The following is a 24,118-nucleotide window of genomic DNA, read 5'->3' as shown; positions in this document are numbered from 1 at the left end:
TAGTACATAGTGTGACCTATTTTTATACGTTAGTCAGTCTGTCCACAATGGTAGTGTTACTGAATGTCGGAATATCGGAATAAGTATTGCGAAACTTACCTCTGCTGAAATGACATCGCTGAACTTATCTCTCTGTCTGAAAACAAAGACGTAATCATACGTAAAGCGTAGTTTTTTGACGTAAGGTTACCTTCGATGTGTTGCAAGCCTAGACATTAATATTTTGTAACTTAGGAGATTTCAAAACGTCGAGATAGGAAACGTTTCAAACTTGTTAAGTGATATAAAAGTCGGGAAAATAAAAAATAATCATATTTTACTTAATTAATGCTTACTGGGTATAAAAGTTTAAATAACGTTAAGTATCAATAAATTTCCAGAGATATATGAAAGAAGAAAAAACGTCAAAGCCGAATAAACGGCTGCCACGATCGGTCGGATAACGGCCGACATCGGGGGTCCTAGCACAACGAAGCGAAGGGTTCTGTCTCAGTGGTACTCTCGAAAGTACTGTATGGAGCCCCAGTCTGTCGCGCTGTATGGTCGGTCGCGCTGCAGAGGGGGAAAGCCCGTGCAGATCGTACCTGGGTACATAGAGCTGTCACCCTTCGAGTAGACTGAGGGTAAAGGACCATCTCAGGCGATGCCGCCGGAGTAGTGGCCGGACTTCCTCATTAGCCCCTGAATTTCCTCATTCAGAAGAGAGAGGAGATATAGCGGGAGTGGTTAAGGCGGATGAGGAGACATCACTTGTCCGCAGCTGGCAGGAGAGATAGGATCAGTCGTCGAAAGGCAGATGGACCTACAGGATGGCTGTGCCGAATACAGAGGGAACTAGGGTACGATTTGACCCAGCTTCTTACTGGTCACGATGTTTTAAGGCATACTTGTGCGCGCGGATGCTGAGACACTGCGATTACTCTGGGGAGGAGACACCGCAGAACACTGCTTACTTCAGAGAACTTGATTGGTACTATGCTACAGACTGAATGATCGTGGCACGCGGTGTCCACGATTCTGGTTAAGATCATCCGAACCAAGTTGGCGGAAGATGTCCAGAGGTAAATAAAAACCTCTGAATCTTCCTTGGGGCAGGTCCTCGGCCCCAAGAGGTCGAAGTTAAAAAAGAAACCGCAGGATCCCGACAAGTTTGAGGCGTAGGACCAGCAATGGGGGCGCGGATGGAGATAAGACTAGACACATGAGATGCTGTGATAATACCGTAAGGTGGGTCCGGAATCCCATGTTGTAGAGGTGGTGGGGTTTTGGTGGATAGGCCCGAAGGGAGAGTATCACACTAATATGGAGTATAAGACCATCTGGTGCCTATGAAAGGTTTCCCCTCTTCTGATAAAAAAAAGTTGATTCAATGATTTGAAACAAGGATATGTGATAATATAAAATTATTAGAATTAATTTGTGAAAACTGCATAAATAATACTGATATTAAGTGCACCGGAAGTCAGATGTAAAGTAGGTTTATTTCCTCCCGAATATTACTGTAATTTAGAGAAAACTAGTATTTAAAACTTGAATGATCATTATAGCGAATTTAATTCATGAGGCCAGTGCTAATAGCAAGTAATAAGAATCAATTTTACCATTTAACAACTTGAAGACTATTTATTTCCTCTAGTAACCACAGAATCTATGTTACTTTTTTTTATAGGAAGGAAAGAAACTATTAAACGGAAATTCTTCATATCTACCGCTCACATTCACAAACAAGCACACCCGAATAATTAAACTGTATATGGAGTATTTCAATTAAATTTGTATATAATGATTAAAAAATAAAACAAGTATATATAACGGAATGATTAAGATGTTGGTGGTCAAATCAATGCTGTTAAGTTAAACGAATGGCCTCAGGCTAAGTAAGTTATGTTTAAAGGGGAAGGGATCTGTCCAAGGTTGAATGCCGTGTACTTTTCTTGGCCGGTCGACTGCCAGACTGGCAACATAACATAATTAGTCTGGCCATCACAAATTATTGCCACCAAACAATTTATAATAAATTATTATAATATAATTTATATATATATATAAAATAGTAGAAAATGCTGCACTTTCAACTTTATTATTTAATGATTTGGCTATAGGGCCATATAAAACTCATGGCCACTGACCATATTACAATCTACATGTATTATTTCCCTCAAAATATTGAAATATTAAAGTTAAAGTTACTGAAATTAAGCCTATTATATGAAAAACAGCTTACGTTACAAACGTCCGAATTAGTTTGTGCTCAAAAGACATAATACTTGATTTTACGACCATTCGTAATGAAATTATAATTTTAAACTTTTTTTCTTTCTTTTTACTTTAATAGCAATTCAGAGACCCGGTATTACTTAATGTCAATACGTACATCAGTTATGTACAACCATGGATAGGAAATTAACAGATCCCGAGTTGTTTAGCATGTAGGAAGGACATATATATCTTTGACGTATAGTCCATCTATACCCCATTGAATCGATAATGGAGGAAAAAGGAATTAAATACAAGGAAACGTGTGAATATTCAGATAAGACGGTGCACTGTCAGAGGAACTGTAACGCACTCGAGGAAGGCTCAAGGATTCTTCCAGGTAGTAGTAATTTATCTCGCTACAATTCTTCGGGTGATCACATTATTGACAACGATTTTAGTTTGATCGGACTAAATATATGTTATAACAAATACTTTTTTCTTCCAGAGTTAAAAGAGAGAAATTCTTGATCCCGTAGGGGAAGACACCCGCCTTCTGAAGATTCCGGTCGCACACCACCTTCTCCGTTCCTAATCCTGATGGCTTTATCGGAAGTCATCTTCCAGACCCTATGTACCTGATTATATATTTCAGTTATCAGTTTGGCCTCTTGTCAGCATTCCATCGATGCAGATGCCTCGGCAGACATTTCCATTGGTAAACCCCTTAAAACTATTTCGCCCTGGAATCAGACTACTCCACACTTCATCGGAGTCCAAATCCATAAAAACGTACACCCTTCTATTACTAACCGCCCCCACGGATGCACGTACCCCGCGCCTGTCTACCATCGAAGGAATACTCTTATAAATTAAAAAAAAAACTAGTATAAATATACTGATATGAACTTATGAAATGATCCTTATAAAATCAAACGATACCCCTAAAATTAAGTTGTTCGCAACATCGCATTTTAGACGTTGTACACAAAATTCTCATTTAGAAAATAACCCCCTGTCCTGGGATAAAGCCCGCAAGGATTTACCCCGAACCAAATCATCGCATTGCGAAAATATAAATTAATAATTTACCCTATTAACAAATCGAAATAACTAACCGGGCACAATTTCCAAACGCGCCTACTCTGGCGGAAAAGCATCTAAGCGGGCTCCTAACCACCTAGGTTACTATTCTTTCCTAAACCCCCTCTACAATCCTTTCAAGAGCCGTAAACCTCGTGAACCTCTCGACAATGCGTCACTCATATCTCACTTTCAAATTAACCTCCAGATCCAGACTTGAGTCAAGTTCTCTATTCACTTCTGCACATCTTAACTCTTATTTTTGAGCAGACGTACAGCACTTGATACACATCATCCGTTACCAAACACTGAGGACACTGACCCGAATCAGTCAAGCCAAATCGAGACAGCCTATCTCAAAATGCACCGTGTCCTGCATTTCAAAATTCCTAAAGGAATCACTTTATCCAGTCCTGGAATTATGAGGTACGAGTTTGTTTCCAACTGAACCCAGTTGGGGTAATAGTTTAGCTAGACCCCCTCAACTGAAGATGAAAACTTGAACCAATATAAATTTGAAGAAGATAGCGTCAACTAGATATCTTATTAGTTCTTTTTATTTAAGTCAAATTATTAAAAATTCTTTTTTCTGTGATAAAATTATACTTAAAACGATTAATATTTACGATGGCAAGTAGTTTAACGACTTACATTCAACCGTAATAAAAATTTCACTTGATTCTTATCTATCTTTGTTATATAAATTTTTAAATAATTAGATTAATTCATTACATAATATAAAGATTGAAAGAATGCAATCAATATATTTTTTTTATTGTAGTACTTATGTATAGTTCGAAATATATACTTGACAACTCTAATATACGCGGCAACTTATATCTAGTTTTTCTGTACCTTAATTTAGTTTTTAAAATGCTATGTTTATGTAATAATTCTGTAGAAATAAAAGATACTGATAAAATAGTCAGAAATATCAATGTTGTAAAATAATAAGTTAAATGATACCAGTCAATTAAAAGTCAAGGTAGATCTTATTTTTTAATCTTTCTGTATTACAATCTTATTTCGAATACAATAAAGATATACATGGTGATTAGTTTAATATTTATTAATAAATGTAACCTTTAAGGTTAGGATGTCATTAGTAACCTCTGTTATTTCCAGTTTTATTATTATACCGACCTTCGTGGGAAAGTGGTAGCGTTTCTGCCTTTCATTTGAGCTGATAAGTCCTGGATTCAAATACCAATCAAGATAAACTTTTTTTAAAACGCCACAATAATTCACCATTCTCATCAATTGCTGAACTTGGGCGAGTAGCCGGTAGTTACTTGAATATGGAAATAAATAAGTAAACAGTAATAAAAGAGTTAAAATAATAAGAAAACTGATAAAATGCTAGTGTAGATATAATAATGAAAAAAAATATATATATATATCTATATGTATATATACAGAATTTATCGTGAAGTTTTACGGGAATTTCATAATCTATTCCACTCGTGAAAATAATTGAAGAGTTTGTATGTCCTAAAATGCCTCGTTTGTGAGTTACGGCTAGCGATTTCGTTCGTATTTCAGCTACCCCGGTGAAATGAGGTCGTACTGAAATTTTTAGAATGTTAATTAAAGGACAGAATTATTGATTTATTATGGTTTTTGACCTGAAAAATTAAATAAAATAGGTCCCAGAACCATATCTGCAGTAGTTTTTGAGAAAACCATGAAATTGGGGTAAAAAACCCCTGTTTTTATGTTTGACTTACAATAACTTTGTTAAATGGGTAATAAACACGTAAAATGTTTAAACAAAAGTTATAGAAAATTTAATTCTGAACAGAAATGATGTAAGATAATTTGAATAAATCAAAGAAAAGTTAGAAAATTTCTAATTTTATTTAGAAACAGTACATTACTACATTTATCAGAAAAATACTTATTTAATGTAAACGATTGTTAAACGATCATCATTGGTTATAAAACAATTGTGAAAAAATAAAACTAATAAAACTGCTTGTTGTTAACAGTAAAAATCAATCACCAAAATCTTCTTTCTTGATTGGGTGTAACGAGTCCAGTAGTAACACTCTTACGTTCCTGACGGAAAGAAGAATCTCATAGCGTGATAATATTATTTCTTTTTAGTTTTGAACTCAGAACGATTTATTTTTCGATTGAGATCACTATTTTGAGTATTCTGTAAACCACTTTTAAAACTATATATGAAAAACATTAAATGATTGTCATTTTTGTTAAGGTCGTTGTAGCCCGAAGTTTTTCGCGTCAAAAGTTTTGTTTTTCTGTGTACTTTGTCGCAACTCTAACCTACCACTAAAAATTTTTGAGCTGCTTTCCTTTTGCAGAAATAACTTAGTCAAGATAGAGATAATCTCTTAACTTTATCAGTAATCACGTGAAACGTATGATAACGTAGAAAATAACGTATTCTTAGTGAAGGACAAACCCTTCTAGTTAACCTACCGGGTTGGTCTAGTGGTGAACGCGTCATCCCAAATCAGCTGATTTCGAAGTCAAGAGTTCCAACGTTCAGATCCTAGTAAAGTCAGTTAGTTTTAAACGGATTTGAATACTAGATCGTAGATACCGGTGTTCTTTGATGGTTGGGCTTCAATTAAACCTCACGTCTCAGAAATGGTCGACCTGAGACTGTACGAGACTACACTTTACTTACACTCATACATATTATTCTCATTCATCCTCTGAAGAATAGCTGACGGTAATTCTCGGAGGCTAAACAGGAAAAACCCTTCTAGTTGATGTTATAGATTTACTATATACTCGTATAATATAAACTGCTTACCAATACATTATTCGTTTCCCTCAAGCGCTTTTGGCTATTCTGACATCTTCAGGAGGGATTATAATTTATGATTAAAATGTATAAAAGTATAAAACTAACATATTTAAATTGTTATTATATAATCTATGATCAATTGTTATGTGAGTTTTATGCTTTTATATATTTCAATCATAGATTATAATTTCTCCTGAAGATGGCAGAATAGCCGAAAGCGCTTGAGGGAAACGAATAATATACAGGTAAGCAATTTATATTATATAATAATTGTATTTTACCAACGGTGCCATGTTAGAAAAACTTAATAGATTTACGTTTAACATTTTTAGCGTTATTCTTCATTACATTTAAGTTTTTTCGTAATAAAATATGAGTAGCATAATAAACCCAAAATATCAGTTTTGCGCACTCATTTTTTGTTTAGGTGAAAGATCTATTTGAAAATATTAAGGACTGTGAATACATGCGCCACGAATTTTCAGTGGAATATTAGGATATATATATATATATTATGATAAACATTGAAAAAAGTGAAATAATAAAAATAATCGATAAATACAAACAAGCATAACGTGTGGTCCAAAACAGGTTTCATAAAGATTACAAATTTATCACAAATAATAATAATAATTGCGTCGATTATTATTCGTTCTCTCAAAATGTATTTATTTACTGGACGAATAATAAAAAGTAATAATAGGCATATAATAAAGATTTAGTATCCAAACAGTGGTTTAAAATGATTGTCGTGAAACTTTTTGTCTATTTTTGTTTTTTCTGTAGGGAATAATATTGAACGCTTAGTTTATTGGATATAAAATTAGTCAAATTACCCTCTTTTAAAAATAATTTATTTTAAATTTGGTATATCCTTTATCTAATCTATACTATTATAAAGAGAAAGAGGGTTTTTCTTTGTTCGGGGTAAACAAAAAAACTACTCGATCAATCGCAAACAAATTTTTTCCCATGTTTCTTGGCATAAGTGAGAAGGTTTTAGATATATTTCATCTCGAAAAATTTCGAAAATATAATATATAATATAGTAGTAGAATCAATCGAATGAATAATATTATAAAAATAATAGAATTAAATTTACATAAAATAAATTTTAAAAATTTCTGTTTAATAATAATGAATGGGCTTCCCGTGGGGGCTGCGTGTGAGGCTATGGTGGTGAGGTATGCGAGCACCTCGTGGGAGGCTAGACCAATCATCACCATCGACTGCTAACAAACGGGTTGCCCCTGGGACGCTCTTTTGGGAGGTGAAATTGGGTGCTCTTATACGCTTAATATCTCTGCAAACAATCGACCGATTTTCAGAATTCAAACGGGGTAAATTTTTCATGCATCGGCTACACGCGAGAACCAACTGACCGATTACTTTCAACTTTGCAGGATACATTCGTGTTATCGCAGGGAAGGTTTTAAGCCATCAACCGAGGTCCTATAGCTCCCTTAAAGATTATGATATTACAAATATTCATTATTTCATTGCCCCCAAAGAGGGTGTTTTTGTGAATTAAAAATATTCCTTAAGGAAAAAAATATATTAATCTTTTTCTTCGTCATTATATTTCTGCTACCATGGCAAAGAAGTAGTTTTTGAATTTTTCATCGTCAAAGGTATTATTACTATTATTCTACCTTTTGTAATTTAGTTTCTTTGCCAAGTTTCTATAAACCGTAAATACTATAATTATTAGTTATTAGTATTATACTTACAACCATGAGGATAACGTACAGTGCGGTGGTGCAGGGGGTGGAGCCCTCTGAATAGATGGGAATGGCGACCGAAGCAAGCTCTGCGGGTGTCCATGGCGCCAATCCCCCTGGCAAATTGGGAATGGCGAGCGAAGCGAGCTCTGCGGACATGGGATAGGTCCCTTGGCTCCGTGGAGCCCCTGAGTTGGCTCCGAGCTTCACCTAGGCTGAACTGAGCCCCAAGGGTCGAGTTTCTGGCTAGACGGGCCGGCTAGTATTATATATTCTTATTTATCTCTTAAAAAATGCCTCTCCTGAAAGCATCTTTAGCTATTAAATACTAAAGAAAAACTGACAATGTTGTTTAAGTTTTCCTGAAATTGTCATAAAGTTAAAAATTATTTTTATCTAACAATAATAAAAAAGTACTCACAGTAAAACTAAATGTAAGCTTTAGTTTTCAAGCAGGGTTGGAAAGGTTATTTTAGATACAGATGAGGAAACTGTTGCAGCGCTAGAGTGGAGCGGGATACACACATGAGTTAGGTTGAAAACTTAATATTGTTGTACACATCATTAACAAATCATTTCCGTTCACCATTATTTATATTCTCACTACAACCACTTCGCATCATCAACATTATCCACAAGCAAATAAAATGAACTATTGCGCATCAACCGACTACGCTTACTTACTGTAGTACAATTTTCTATTAACGCTATACATGTAGGTCTAACTTTCCTCTTTTTTTGGAATTTCTTAATTTAGTGTAGAAAAATAGCATTATTTATTTTATAAATAATTTTTACTTTCCTGTACGAAGTAAAGGAAGTAATGTGATCGCGAAAATTTTCGGTTTCCAGATTTCAACGGAAATATCCGTTTTGACTATCCCTGAATTCATTCGACTAGTTTCGCCGTGACGTCTGTACGTACGTACGTATGTGCGTATGTATCTTGCATAAATCAAAAACGATTTTCCGTAGGATCTTGAAATTTTGGATTTAGGGTTGTAACATCTAGTTGTGCACCTCCCCTTTTGACTGCAATCGACTGAACCAAAACTGTCCAAAAATTCCCAAAAACATGGATTTTGGACTTTTTCTTAACTGCAGTAATAAGCTCTCATTGATAGCTTTTCAACGATATATCATAAATGGCACTTATTTTCATTGGTTCCAGAGTTACAGGCAAATACAATTTTAATTAATGAAATATTTTGATCTTAGGGGAAGGCACAACCGTTCGAATCAGACTTCATCTCTTTTTTGTTTAACTGGTTTTTTAAAATTTAAATATATTGATTTATTAATAATTATTAACCTCTCATTGTAAAAAAAAACTTTTACGATGAATAATAAAAATTCAATAATAACAACAAAAAAAATTAAATACAATTTTATGTACTTTTCATTTAAAAAAAAAATGTGTAAATGTAATTTAATAGCCGTACAAGGAAGTCATATGTTGTCCACATCAGATTTTTTTGTTTTCACTGGGGAACCTTGCAGTGTTGCTCTTTCGCTTGTCTTGTAGAGGCAGGATATGTAATTTATTAGTTTCAGAAGGGTATATATGTATCTCAGTCTTTCTTATGGATGTGTAGTTTTCGATTCGTCTTTTCATTTTCATATGTTCTTCAAGTAAACATTAAAGCTTCAAAAATTTTTCTGTTATTCTATACTTCCAAGATCTCTATTTATTTTTGTCTTATTTCTCAATTTTGTAAGGTTCAGTAATATCTTATAATGAAATTTGACAAAAATTTTATAAGTTAAGCTGTATATATGTGTGGAACGATTAAGAATGATGTTAAAAAATAATATAGAAGGAAATTCGACTACGGCACTATCTTTTCTGCTGGATGGGAATGTCAAAACAGAGAAGAGGAATTATGAAATAGGGAAGAAGAAGGAAAAAAAGGGAAAACAAGATGAGTGAGGAAAAGGGAAAGAAAAAAGAGGAACAGAAAAACGGGATGAAAATTAAGAAAAGGACAATGATAAAGCGAGTTGAAGAAGGAAAAGAGGAAGAAAACTAGAAGGTAAAGATGAAGTCCCACTGCCTTGAAGCACAATTCTGCATATAAATATTTTTAACTTTTCTTTTTTTTTTGCTAACCTGTCTTAACTAATACAAGTTATCATTTGATATCTTTCTTATTTTGTTCTATTTTGAAAATTTAAGTAATAATTTCTAAATTTATCTTTATTTTTTAAAAACCTTCACTGATTAATTCTAAAGTTAAAATAGCATCTTCGAATTTTATTTTAAACCTGTACTATTTTTTTAATAAAAGAAAAAAGCTTACAAATAAAAGGGAATCTCCGATTTACGCAGTTACATTTTCAGTTGTTTTTTTTTAGATAAGTCGTGTTGTTATGTGTTAGTTAACTTGTACTCGTAATTATTTTAATATGATTTGCATCGTGATTTACATGATTATTTCTTATGTAAAGATTTAACTGACTTGTCTGTCGTTGGGAGAGAGAGAGAGAAGTTAGAGTTTATTGCATTTCCTGCGCAATATTCTGTTTCACCTTATCCTATTTGTCTTTTTAATAATATTGACTTCTACGACAAGCTACTATATCGTAGTTATAAATATGCAAATTAGAAAACACCGACTTTACCGTCCTATAAAATAAAACGGCATCGTGTAAAACTGTCATAACAATTTAAGATATTTATTATATGTATTGTGTATGTATGTAATGTATAATGTGCCGACCTCAGTGGCGTGATTGGTAGCATTACGGCCTTTCATCCAGAGGTCCCGAGTTCGAACCTCGGTCAGGCATGGCATTTTCACACGCTACAAAATTGCCATTTCATCTCATCTTCTGAAGTAATACCTAACGGTGGTCCCGAAGGCAAAAAAAAGTATTGTATATGTGGAGTAGTACTCCTAATTTTTCCTGATTTTCCTTTGGAAAACCCCTTTTTTACGTAATATTATAATTACTTTTATTAAAAAAGTTGTTAACAAAATTGGATATAAATTCGTAAGAAGCATAATATTAAGGTTCACAATCATATATTTAAATATTTTCAAGATATTTGAATCGACAAAATTTTCTTAGTTGAAACATTTTCAAAGAACGTAAATGTTAACTTACTAGTAATTCCTATTTTTTATCAGAATATGAACTAATAATATATTAATAATAAAAAAATAAATGCGGTTACTTAAATAAAAAAACAGAAAACAAAAAAAATCTGGATTTTATAAAAAATTCTGAACTATACGAGAATTCTGATGTTGTACAATTATCATCAGTATTTGTAAAAAAAACCAAACATTTATGAAGCATAATTTGCATTTATAAAAAAAAATTACAATTTATCAATAGGAGAAAGGTGGCTGAAATGAAATGCACCGTCGCTCATAACTTGCAAATGAAAAGAGAGACGAATGAATTCAATATGGGGTAAAAGTAAATTTTATTTGTATACTATATAAGAAAAGGTTTGCTGATCAGGAGATGTTGACGTTTCATAACTCTCTTTAATTATAAAATGCAACGTTAGCGTCGAAAAATTCGGGAAATATGTGTGTAGCCCAAGATGGCCTACTTTCAACTTTCTTGATATTTTTCAACTTTCTAAACGTTTAGCTCCCACCCAACCAATAAAAAACCGATCTGTGGAAAATTTTAGCTCAGTCGGACAACTGCAAGATGACCCTCATAGATAATGAAGTTTTGAAATATTCTCCCGGGAAGTCATTTTTTCAGATAAACATGTTTTTTAGAGTTATTTTATTTGTAAACACTAGTAATGGAAATTAATGTGAATTTTCATTAACTTAATTAGCATGCAATTTTTTTTCGATAGCTTGTAATTTGCTATCGTTAAGCCGATACGAAAAATCATTCAATCGACAAACGTTTGGTGATTTTGAATGATTTTTCGATTTTCCTTTCAGAATTGTTTATGTTGTTGACGTAAATGACTTTTGTAATGTGTTCTTATTAGACTTGTAAAATGGTATCAACTTCTTCACGTGGTTAGTCACACAAATTAAGAAAAGATTTTTATGTCTCTCTTATTGGTTATATTTTCAATCAAATCGTCGGAACCAAACTACCTTTGAACCGGCAAGTTTTAAGCGTTTTATTCTACAATGTGAGTTGTAAATCTTACAACTAAGGAAAGTGACGAATTTCTACGAGGAGAATTGACCACTGCATTAATAAATTACTCAAACTCTATGATGAATGAAAAGCTTTACAGAAGAATTTGATTGGAAATGCAGGAAAAGAAAAAGAAAAAGATATCTTTTTTGTAGAAATTATGGACGATCTCTTTGACATATCTCATTCAAATGCTCTGGAACAAATGAAAAGTGATGATGATAAGAATTTCTTATTGCTTCAGCGCCAAAAAGGACGACCAGGCTCAAAGGTTGGTGTAGAACAAAGATTAAAACACAAGCAAAAAAAGCATTGAAAATTACTAAATTGCCCGGAAAAAAAGGATTTATGAAGAAATGAAACAACAGTTTGCTACTCATCAGCTTGCTACATTAAAAACTGATGATTGATGATTCAACATCAAACAGCCAAAGCAGTCAGGTGGTGATGACAGTAAAAATTCCTCTGTCATCGTTCAGAAAATATCAGCATTTTTTTTTTTTGCTTGATATCTCCAGACTGGGTTAACCGATTTCTATGAAATTTTGTACGATGACTTCTGAATATGGGACATCGATATCTTTAATTGTAGTTGTAATTGAACAAAGGAGGAGGAGATACAGTCACTTTGGTTAAAAAATTTACTCAGAGAAAAATAGCTTTTTTACTTCATTCAATATCTTCTTAGAAGGCTTATACACTTAATTCTTGTTGAGTCTCATCAGACCCTAAATTAAAGAAGTGAATGCAAAAAAGTTTGATTTAACGTAAAACAATGGGAGTTATGGAAATCTTGGCCTCTTTTTTTAATATTTAAATGTAAAAATCAGTCTAAGTTTATTGATTATAGTTTTTTGTAAATAGATTTGGATTTATCGGGGAGGAAATTTTGTTCAATCTTTTTAAAAGAAGTAAATATTAAAATTTTATTAAATGATGGAATAACTCATCGTTTCTTATTATATTATTCGTCATTTATTTTAGTGGTACTGTATAACAAGAATTTTACTAAGAATTTAATTTATGTTAATTTTCATAAACCTTATGCAGGTTTATTAAGACATTACAGAATTTTTTTTCTTATTATTATTTTTTTATGTTTAAGCAAAGTAAAACGAAATAAAAAAACCATATATAAAGTTCTTTATATATACAACATAAGTTTATTGGCGTTGACAGTTTTTTCTTTCATAGATCATAAAATTATTCTGCAATATTTTATTTAAATCTGTTTATATTTATTCAAATTTCCATGAGATAAATAAAATAAACAAATTAATCTAATGTCAACCAACCAAATAGAATTGTTGACTTGCTTTCTAAAGTTAATTAAAATATATTTTACAGTTACTAATTTCTGAAATTAAGTGTATTTTGTATTTACAATAAAATTCATTATTAATTATTTTCTATAGAAAATAGATAAGAGAAATTGGATAAATTATTAGACATAAAACGTAGACGTGTTTATTTAATACACAGTAAACAATTACTAATAACAAATAAACGCTATTTTATGTACCCTACTCGTATTTGAACTATATTAATATGGTTTATTCGATTCAAATCACTAGATAATATGATATTCTTTTATCATTAGAAATACCTTCTTGTATAGCATGTATAAGCCACGATGAACTTGGTATGCAGTACAGTTATCGAGAAAACTGACGTATGACGTTAATTAATACATAACTACCACGTATTAAATGTTGTCTATACATATACACGTGACGCATTGTTTAATATTCATATTTATGTTTAGCATAACATACGTACTCCATGTATGAAAATGATTTAAATTTTAGAAACGTGACTATCCAAAAAAACACGTAACTTGTTTTTTATTATTTAAAAAAAATTATTCTAGTAATGTTATACAAATTAGTTTTATTTCTATTTTTGTAATTAAAAAAATTTTTACAAAGGGTTGCATAAATTTCCCGGTTTCGTCCTTGGCAGATTTTTATTTCAAAATACCCCGTACGGTTTTTAAATATTAATTATGCAATATTTAAGTATAATTAGAAAAAGAACAAAACTTAACACTTCGATATTCAGTAAAAAAAATCTGGGGATCCAGATTGACACTGTTTTTTTTTCATCCTCGATGTTCGTATCAGAATTATACTGTATATTTAGATTTCAATTGTAAAAATTAATAAATAATAATTAAAATGTTTAGTATCGTATTTTTGACCACTTTAATCGACAGCTATACCATATAACATATTTAATAACAACCACAACTTGAAAAACTGAAAACATATCACAAACTGAAAAAAAAAAGTTTTAATTTAAATCAGACCTAGTGGGATCAGGCTTAGGGACAAAATATTTGAAAACCGGTTAGGTACACCCGCTAGAAAGGACACTTTTAGCGGGAAATAACTCTGAATACTCATTGTTATAATAAATATAATCCTCTATTGTATGTTTATCGGCTACATAGAGAATCATCTTTCTTTTTCTGCTTAGCCTCCGGAACCACGTAATGTATTACTTTAGAGGATGAGTGAGGATGATATGTATGATTGTAAATAAAGTGTAGTCTTGTACAGTCTCAAGTCGACCGTTCCTGTTATGTGTGTGGTTAATTGAAACTCGGCCACCAAAGAACACCGGTATCCACGATCTAGCATTCAAATCCGTATAAAAGTTTTTGCTTTGCTAGGATTTGAACCTTAGAACTCTCGACTTCAAATTCAGCTGATTTTCGATGACGAGTTCATCACTAGATCAACCGGTGGATTTAAATAGCGAATCATCTATTTCATTTTAAGTGTTCGGACCACTTAAATAACGGATTACCTCATATTTTCCGCAAGTAATTTGTCCAGTCAACAGCCATGCCTACCGAAATTTTCGACTCTTTTTCGATACAATAGTTTCACAAATTTTCTATACATTAGTATTCTTGTTATCTTATACGAATGATTAAAAAGACCTATTGTAATGTAAGGAAGCCTTTTTATCTGCTACATAAGTCTCCGTACGAAGTGGTTTGTCATGCACGACAAAAAACGGCGATTGATTCTCCATCTGTCTTGGTTACCGAGTTGCAAAGATATTTTGTATCCCCTTCGGCGCTTAAAAGTTGAGAGCAGTATTCCTTTATTGGAAAAAAGTAACTGTAGAATTGTTTTTCCTTTATTTTATTGCTCAGTGAAAGAAAATTCATTTTCAGGCACAAAACAACCTACATTTCAAATAAAAAATGAAAAATTATCGGACAAATTATTGATTTAGGTTGCAACTGATCTATATCAAGAAAATGTGCATTTAAGGGAATTTAAGGGTATATTTCATCACTAAAGATTATCATGTTTGCAAAAATCACTATTTACTCCTTAACTCTGCACCATAAAATGAGCAAATCCTCGGCGTTCAAGATGATCCCTTGGCTTAAGTTGTGTTAACTGTGTTTTGTTTGGATGCATATACAGATCTTTTGTTAGAATTCTCCTTGAAGCCGTTCTGGTTATCCCAGGTTCTTCTGAGCGATGGCAAAGTCAATGTTCTCGGGTTTCTTTCAATAATTTTTTCCACTCACTCGATGTTATCAAGATACCGGCTTGTGCGAAGGCGACCAGAATTTTTTAAATCAAATACAGTTACCGTTTCTTTATATCTCCTTACTAATCACCGAACTTTTGACTCATTCGATGCATTTTTTCTAATAAAAAAATTTTTCCCGAATTTTACGAACTGTTTCCGCAAAACACTCATCATATTTATAATCGATTTAATAATAACAATGCGATTCTTCTTTGTATAGCTATCCGTGGCAAATAATCGAAAGTAATAAAGGTTGACAATCCCTTCAGTCAATAATGACAAACAATTTAAAACCGATATTATTTTTGCCCCAGCCATTATTAGAAGAAAGAGATGAAGGAATAAGAATAGTAGGACGAAAAATAAAATCCATAAGATTTTTTGATCATATGGTAATTCTAGCTGATGTCAAAAACGCGCTTCAAAGATTGTTAACAGCTCTGGAGGAAGAAACGAAAATAAATATGTGTAAAACAACAAATAGGATTTAGGGGGTAAGAGTAAGTGAAGAAAGAATAGAAAAAAGTAAAACTTTATCGATATTTGAGGACTATGGTGTACATAAGGCTGGAAGAGCACAATGGAAATTAAAGAAGCGATGGCAAAGGAAGCCTTCAGTAAATAGAGAAATTAAAACGTAGTAAAAGTTTGGATTTAGAATTAAGGAAGAGGTAAGCCAAATTACTACGTATGGAGCATCTTCTTGTATGAAAGTGAAGCATGGACGTTGAAGATGAAGGAAAGGGAATGGATTAAGGGTATTGAGATAATGGAGAAAGGGAAGATGGACAGATAATGTGAGGAATGAGGAAGTACTGAACAGGAACAAAAAAAGAAAGAGGAGGCGGAATACTTTCCGCCTCCGAAAGAAAAGAGAAGTGGTTAGAACATGGGTTACAGGAAGTGAAATCTTGACAGTTGCATTAGAAGGTCAGTAGAAGGAGAAAGGAAGCGGTAAAAGAAGATTAAGTTAATATACGAGGTTAAGATTGGAAATTATAAGGGAATAAAGGTAAAGGTTGGAATATAAATGGATGGAGACAGCGGTGACGTACGAGGCCTGCCGCCAGGCAGAATACCAGATTATGATGATGATAATATCTTATCATCATTTGTCGGAAACAAATTTTATAGTATATAAAATTTTTTTCTTTATTATTTTGAATTTTAATTTATTCGAATGAACTTTGTTACGTGTTATGGAAAATTTTACATAAAAATTATCTCTTCTGTAGATAAAGTAATTTAAAATTTTATAACTTTCTTAAGAGATAATATACAAGAAATAAATATTAAAAATTAAAAAAAAACATGACTACTAGAAAAAACATTGCTCTTTAATATCGGATAATTATTAATATAGCATAATTAAAGAGCGTGCGGGTGACAATTTTGTATATTGTAAAATTTTTGTTTCAATTTTTTAAATTTATTTAAACACTATAATATATTTTATTTAGCCTATGACATTCCCGGTAACGTAAGGATTCCAACGCGGGGTCATACATCTAAATCAGTTTAGCCGTTGAGCTGCTACGGAGGAACAAACATACATGAATACACCCTAAATATATTATACTGTTCTTTTTTTGGGCAGTCATGTAATAAATAATAAGAAAATATATTAAAAACGGAATTATACTGTCGTTTAATTTTTATTTTTCAATGATCTGTTTTAATTGAGCAATATATTTTTATTTTAAACTAAAATCATAACAGTAATCCAGAAAAGAACAAATTTTAATTTAAAAAAAAAACTCATTTTTTTTTTTTTAATGACAAGTTTTTCCTTTCTTGACACATATGAAAAAAAAAGCAATCCTGAAATGAATGTACTGTTGTGATCAGTGCATGTTATGTAGCCTTCATGAACATTAATAGGATGTGTAGTTTATTCCTACACCATCATTCTAACATCATATACTTAAAATTCTATTCATAATATAACGATACAGAAATAGATTAAAGATCAATTGTTTTAGTGCATCCAGTATCATGTCAGCACAACAGGATATCCATTGTTATTAATATGTGTATTCTACTGTAGTATAATTTATTAAAAATAGTTATCATTTGTATTTATTACAAAGAAGGGATATTATCTTTACTGTGTTTGTATGTACTGTATACTAGATTCTATATCGGTCGGTCTCGTGTTCAATTCCTAGTAAGAGTCTACTATTTCTTCTTTTTTTGTTTCTATTTATACAGTCTTCCTCGTTTATAAACGTTTAAAAATATGCCGATCTCAGTACAGGAGTGGTAGCGTCTCGGCTTTCATCCGCAGGTTCTGGGTTCGAATCCCGGTCAGACATGGCATTTTTTATACGCTATAAAATTCCATTTTCATTTCCCACGCACAAGCTTCAAGTTTATGCAGTGATATCATCAAGCAAAGAAATTTTTTTTTCTAAACTAATAATAAAAAAATTCATAAATTTTCTGTAAATAGGCTGAAGGTAACTAAAAACTATAAATTATTATTTGTAAATTTAGAAGTTTTGTTGCTATATCTATTGATACTTAGACGAATTGATACGTTTATATGAATGTCGTTATAGTGTTAATCTACCTACATACTTGTTAAATGCACACGCTAATAATTTGGCTGTTACCATTAGCTTTTAATATAATTATGTTACAACTAATCAACGTAATCAATTGTTCTAATCTACTCTTACAAACAAGAGTTGTACATACTTTATAATGTTTTGGTATTTGTGAGGTATTTGTGTTTTGGTATTTATAATCTACCCTTCTGGAAATTAAAAATATACTCATATAAGTGAAAAGGGTTCCAGACCTTCGTAAGTTCAGTGTAGTATTTACTGCAATTAATATTACTAAGGCTATTAGTTCTAATAGAAAACAACGCTATTTTTCAAATATATAAGTAAATTTTACCATCATTTATGGGTGAATGTAATTTTTTTTTTTTTTTTGAGTAAATTTAACATATCTACAAAATGTGGACACCACATGACTTCCTTATACGCCTTTTCTTTTTCCTGTTTAGCCTCCGGTAACTACCGTTTAGGTAAATGTATGAGTGTAAATGAAATGTTAGTCTTGTACATTCTCAGTTCGACCATTCCTGAGATGTGTGGTTAATTGAAACCCAACCACCAAAGAACACCGGTATCAACGATCTAGTATTCAAATTCATGTAAAAATATCTGGTTTTACTAGGACTTGAACGCTGTAACTCTCGACTTCCAAATCAGCTGATTTGGGAAGACGCGTTAACCACTAGACCAACCCGGTGGGTTTCCTTATACGCCTATTAAATTACATATACACATTTTTTGAAGAACTTCATTTAAACTTATTTCAATTGAAAGTGAGATACGATCCTTCAATTCTTTAATAAAGCGGACAGTTACACAATTGCTGAAATATTAGTTTTTATAAACATCAAATATTTATGCAATTATTAATTCAATAATCTTACATGAAATATTGGGATAGAGTAAAAGTCACTTTATTACTCGTATTACTAGATCAGTATTATTCGTATCTTCATGAGTTGATTAACAAAAGTTTCAAATTTCTGGTGTGTCGTATAAATAAAAGTTAATAATAATTAAACTATTCCGTTTAGTGAACTCCTGTCGAAATTAACAAATGTTAATTTCGACCTTTTGTTGGTTATTATTGGATTATTTGGTGAATGATCAAAAATGAAAAAGAAACAATTATACAGAATAAAGAAAGATAACATGAAGGAATATATCTATAAAAAAAAACGACAAGAAGGTGAATATGAAGAGGAAGAAAATGTCAAGAACAAGGGAAGAATAAAAAAATTAAGAGAAGATGATAAATAAAACCAAAGAAAGGATAAAAAGATTAAGAAAAGGTGATAAATATAAAGAGGAAGAGAATTTTAAAACCAAAGAAAGTATAAAAAGGAAGAAAATGTTGCAAATAAAGGATAAAAACATTAAGAGATGATAAATATAAAGAGGAAGAAAACACCAAAGGAAAGAATAAAAAAATTAAGAGAGGATGATGAATATAAAGAGAGAGAAAATTTGAAAACTAGAGAACGTGTACACAAATTAAAATCAGAAGAATTATATCAAACCAAAGCTTGATTAAATGATTGGCAACAAAAAAAAATTAAACGAAATGATGATATTCTCCGACTTAGGGAGAATATTGTCCGACAATAACAGAGGAGTAATGAACTAAAGATAAGAATTAATTTATTAACATCGGGCATGTATGCCTCAGTGTATATGTTTTTCTTGTGATGGTCTATTTTTCAACCACTCTGTAGTTAACTTTAATGTACATAAAATTAAACAGAAATTCCAGAACAATTAATTAAAATTAAACAGAAAATAAACTATAAAATCCAAAAATAATACGATTCTAAATTATAATTTTCAATTAATATTAAATAATCAGATTTTTTACCAAATCTGTTACATATGCACATATGTAATAATGTTTATTAAATTAAATATACACATTTTTAAAAATAAATAAAATTTTATTTCTCCAATAGCTTCTGATTTTTTTATTGTTATTATTGAGTATTATTTATGGTAATTTGTTTTTTTACAATCACGGGTTAATAATTATTATTAAATAAATATACTTAAATTTTTAAAAAAAGAGTCAAGTCTGATTCGAACCGTAAAAGCAAAATATCCACCAAAAGTAGTATTCAAATCCATGTAAAAAACTTATTCCGATTTAAACTTATTTCAATTGAAAGTGAGATACGATCCTTCAATTCTTAAAAAAAATAATAATGCCTAAAAATTAGTAATAATTAATCGACAATATCTTTAATAATCTTTTCCTTACATGATCCAAATATTACATTAATTTAAATTTTATTTGGCTATAAATCTGGAGCCAATGAACATAAGTACCACTTATATCATTGAAAGGCTCATTATAAGTGAGGGCTTATTACTGCAATTAAGAAAAAGTCCAAAATCCGAATTTTTTTTTAATTTTAGGCTTTTTTGGGCACTTTTGGTTCTCTCGATTGCAGTCAAAAGGGGAGTCCTAAATCGAAAATTTCAACATCCTACGGCTAATCGTTTTTGAGTTATGCGAGCTATGTACGTAGAGACGTCATGCCGAAACTAGTCAAAATGGATTTAGGGATGGTCAAAATGGATATTTCTATTGAAATTGAAAACCGAAATTTTTCGCGATCACAATACTTCCTTTATACAAGGAAGTAAAAAACAACAAAAGGTTTTTGAATTAAATTTTATGGGCCCCCGAATCATGTTTAAACATGTTGATGTAAACGTTTTGTGTAAGAAATGATTTAAAGTTGTCCTTAGTATATCTGGCAGAGAAAATTCGTTATGTACCACGAAGAAGTGTTTCCCGGTATGACTTATTCTTTATATCAAAGTTCTTTAAAAGAAACAAAACGATTGTGGTTATGACATTATAAAAATAGATTACAAAAAAGACGGATATCTTAAGTGTAAATTTAGATTGTAAAACCATATTATTTATAAAGGAAATAGTAATAAAAAGGGCAAAGATGTTGTTAAAAATAACCTTTATATGATTCAGATAACAAATAAATATTAACAATAAATGTAATTAATTTATCGAACTGAATCTACAGGAAGTAATAAATTCTGTTTCATAGTCAATTATATACTAATACGAGTACAAACTGCTGATTTTTTAGGAATATTAAATTTTTATTGTCAATAAATTTATTTTTTTTTATAGCCGCTTGAACAATTAAAGTCATTAACGACTCATCATTATATGTGTGTGAATGTAACGTTAGTCTTGAACAGACACAGGCCGACTATTCCTGAGACGTGTTGTTAAGTGAAACTCAACCACCAAAGAACACTGGGACCCATGATCTACACATAGTATTCAAATCCTAATAAAAACAATTATCTTTATTATGATTTGAAACTTATAGCTTCAAATGAAATCGTCGTAATGAAATCAGCTGATTTATTACGACGAGTTTTACCAGTAGACCAACCCGGTGGATTAAAAAAAATTTTTAGTTCGAGTACATATCATAAAATAACATTATAGTACAAGCAATATAAGTAAAAGCACATTTTGGCTCTTTTCTATTGTGTTACATCCTCAATAATTTAAAAATAATGGATATAGGACACAACCATAAATTCAGATAACAAAATCAAAACATTTACTCTTTCACCCATTCAAAGGTAATTTGTTCATGATAACATTAACTGGTTAATGACATCATTGCAATTTTGTATCGGGTATTATTAATTTGAATAACTGATATATAGTCTTTAAAAGTTTATAATTATAATTAAACTAATTGCAATGAAAATTTGGTTATGTATGTCCGACAAGTCCTCATACCCTAATACAAATATATATTGCGGTTTAGTACGTATTTTGAACACTTACATATATATTTGGTTACGAATGTTTTATACCATGCTAAAAGCACAGAGTTACGCGTCTACACGTCATCCTTGATATGTTACGAAGCATCTGCGGAGTTCATGGTTTGAATGTATTCCCCCAAACGCAGTTCTTTTCATAAACGTCACGTATCGACGTTTAGATACATTGCTCTCGATTATTCCCAACAATGAGATGTCGGGTTTGGTTATATCGATGCTTTGTGGTGGGCATTGCGATGTGGCCGGTGTACTTCTGGAAATTGTTCATTTAGGAAATTTCATACCTGATGAGCAAAATGAACTGCCCCATTTTTTTGTATCCAGACACGTATCATGATACTCTTAAAGTCGAGATACCGATCCAAAATTTAAAAAATTTCGAATAATAATCACCATTTACTTACTTTTCAAAAAAATAGAAGTTCGAACAAGTATCTCGACGTCATCCCGATGATGGCATATCTCGAATCCCTTTTCGTTTCAAGCATAAAATGAATTTTCTTTTTAAGCCCAGATAACGACATTCCTGGTTTGTAAATTGCACATTCATCAGAAGACAACACTACCGCATTTGGAAATCGAACTAAGTGCGCAGGTGTAACACGGTGTTCCATGTTTCCAACCGATAATTCATTCACAAAAGTCGGTTGAAATGATTTCACATTCAGGGCTTTTTTTAATAAGATCATGCATTGTTGTCCGCAGTGTATTAAGTTCAGCCGTTTGTTTACGAATTGTAACTGATGAATGTAATTTATAACATGTTAACTGGAATGAGAGTTGTAATCTTCTTTATTTAGATAAAAACAATAAACTGATGCAGATGTCAAATTTACAAATAACACTGAGCTAACCACTGCATTTCGTACAATATCGTCTTGCCACGTTTATTTTTCTAGCTAAAATGTACTATAATAATACTATTCATTGTATACAATCTTAATTTAAAAGTATTGATTTTTTTAAAAATAGAGTTCCTTAAAACGGAAACACGTGTTGAGTGAATTGTCTTTCAGAATATTAAGTATGCCAAACGAGACTTAAAATAATAATATATCATAACAGTGTACTAGATGAAATTCCTTTTATAATTATTTTAGTATTATGACACAGTTTAACAGGATGTAAATTATACTAGATTGTATTCTATTGCAATACATTCGTATGGTTTTTAATTATTAACTAATTAATTATTAACTATTAAACAAGAATGTTTATAATTGGCTTGGCCGCGGTTTAGGAGAAATATCAAACAACCTTAGAGTTTTACTAGTTTTTCCTTTTTTCTCATGATATTGGTCGACCCATTATTTCTCCTACACTATCAGTTTTAACATATGATTTTACTTTCCCGTATATATGGCGCTACAGTAAAGCGGTCCAATAGTAATACAGTATTATGTAATGTAGTACTATATTATATATATAATACAGTATTATAGTAATTCAGTAATACAGTAGAGCGATCCAAACAGTATTCGGTCCTATTTGGGAATTTGCGGTTTTCACCGGATCTTGACGTTTTGACACCAAAGGAACCCAAAAAACCGGATGGAAATTTTCCGGATGTTAATGTTCGTATGTACGTGTGTGTGTGTTCGGTGTCGGTCTCTAAATCACCTTATATCTCTAGAACTACTGGACTGATTTTTACCAAACTTGGTCCGATTACGTCTATATGTGGAACATTGATACCATTAAAAGTTCAACTTAAAAGGTTAAGGGGGTGAGGCTGTAGAACAAGGTCACCACCCTCAGTATCTCAGGATTTCGCCTAATTAAGGTCATATTTTTTTTAGGTACATCTGTTAACGATTAAAAAAATAACAATATTTGCAAAAATTAATTTTTGAAAAATCCCACCTCACACAAAAGATGCTGTTGTAGTCGTTTACTACGTTGGAACGTCACAGGCGAACGGTAATTTACACTTACACTTAAAGTATTGGGTCTGGTTGGGTGTCGGAACTCGATCGCCTGATCGACTCGGTACCTGGTGCGTTAAGACTCGCAGCTACACCAGTAGTCTACCGTACAAGCACCGCACGAATTAAGTACCTAGTACTGGTATGTGAGCGCGCTTTAGCTAGAATCATTGAATTAAATAAATGAAAAAAAATTATTTAAATAAAATGGTAAATATTTAAAAAGTTGTGTGTAAGCCGTGCATCAGAAACAATCCACAGTTATAGGGCTTTCCCAGAACGCGATTTTAGCCGCGTAACGGGAAACCCCTACAACTGGGTTGTCAACGTTTTTAATTT

At 31.7% G+C, this 24,118-nt stretch overlaps 2 protein-coding genes across 2 annotated transcripts in view; both read left to right on the top strand.

The window, feature by feature from the left end:
• Window positions 1-24,118, top strand: part of LOC142323695 (uncharacterized) — a 337,049-nt gene that overhangs the window by 94,143 nt on the left and 218,788 nt on the right. The window lies entirely within an intron of this gene.
• LOC142323149 (uncharacterized) lies at window positions 810-12,217 on the top strand. Its single transcript, XM_075362418.1, has 3 exons — window positions 810-839; window positions 11,780-11,893; window positions 12,002-12,217. Exons 1-3 carry the CDS (start codon window positions 810-812, stop codon window positions 12,215-12,217), a joined length of 360 nt encoding a protein of 119 aa, XP_075218533.1.

The sequence above is a fragment of the Lycorma delicatula genome, chromosome 4 (assembly GCF_047948215.1).
Source record: "Lycorma delicatula isolate Av1 chromosome 4, ASM4794821v1, whole genome shotgun sequence".
NCBI classification, from domain to species: Eukaryota; Metazoa; Arthropoda; class Insecta; order Hemiptera; family Fulgoridae; genus Lycorma; species Lycorma delicatula.
The sequence above is the reverse complement of the archived record's forward strand: the minus strand, read 5'-3'. Positions and strand labels throughout refer to the sequence as shown.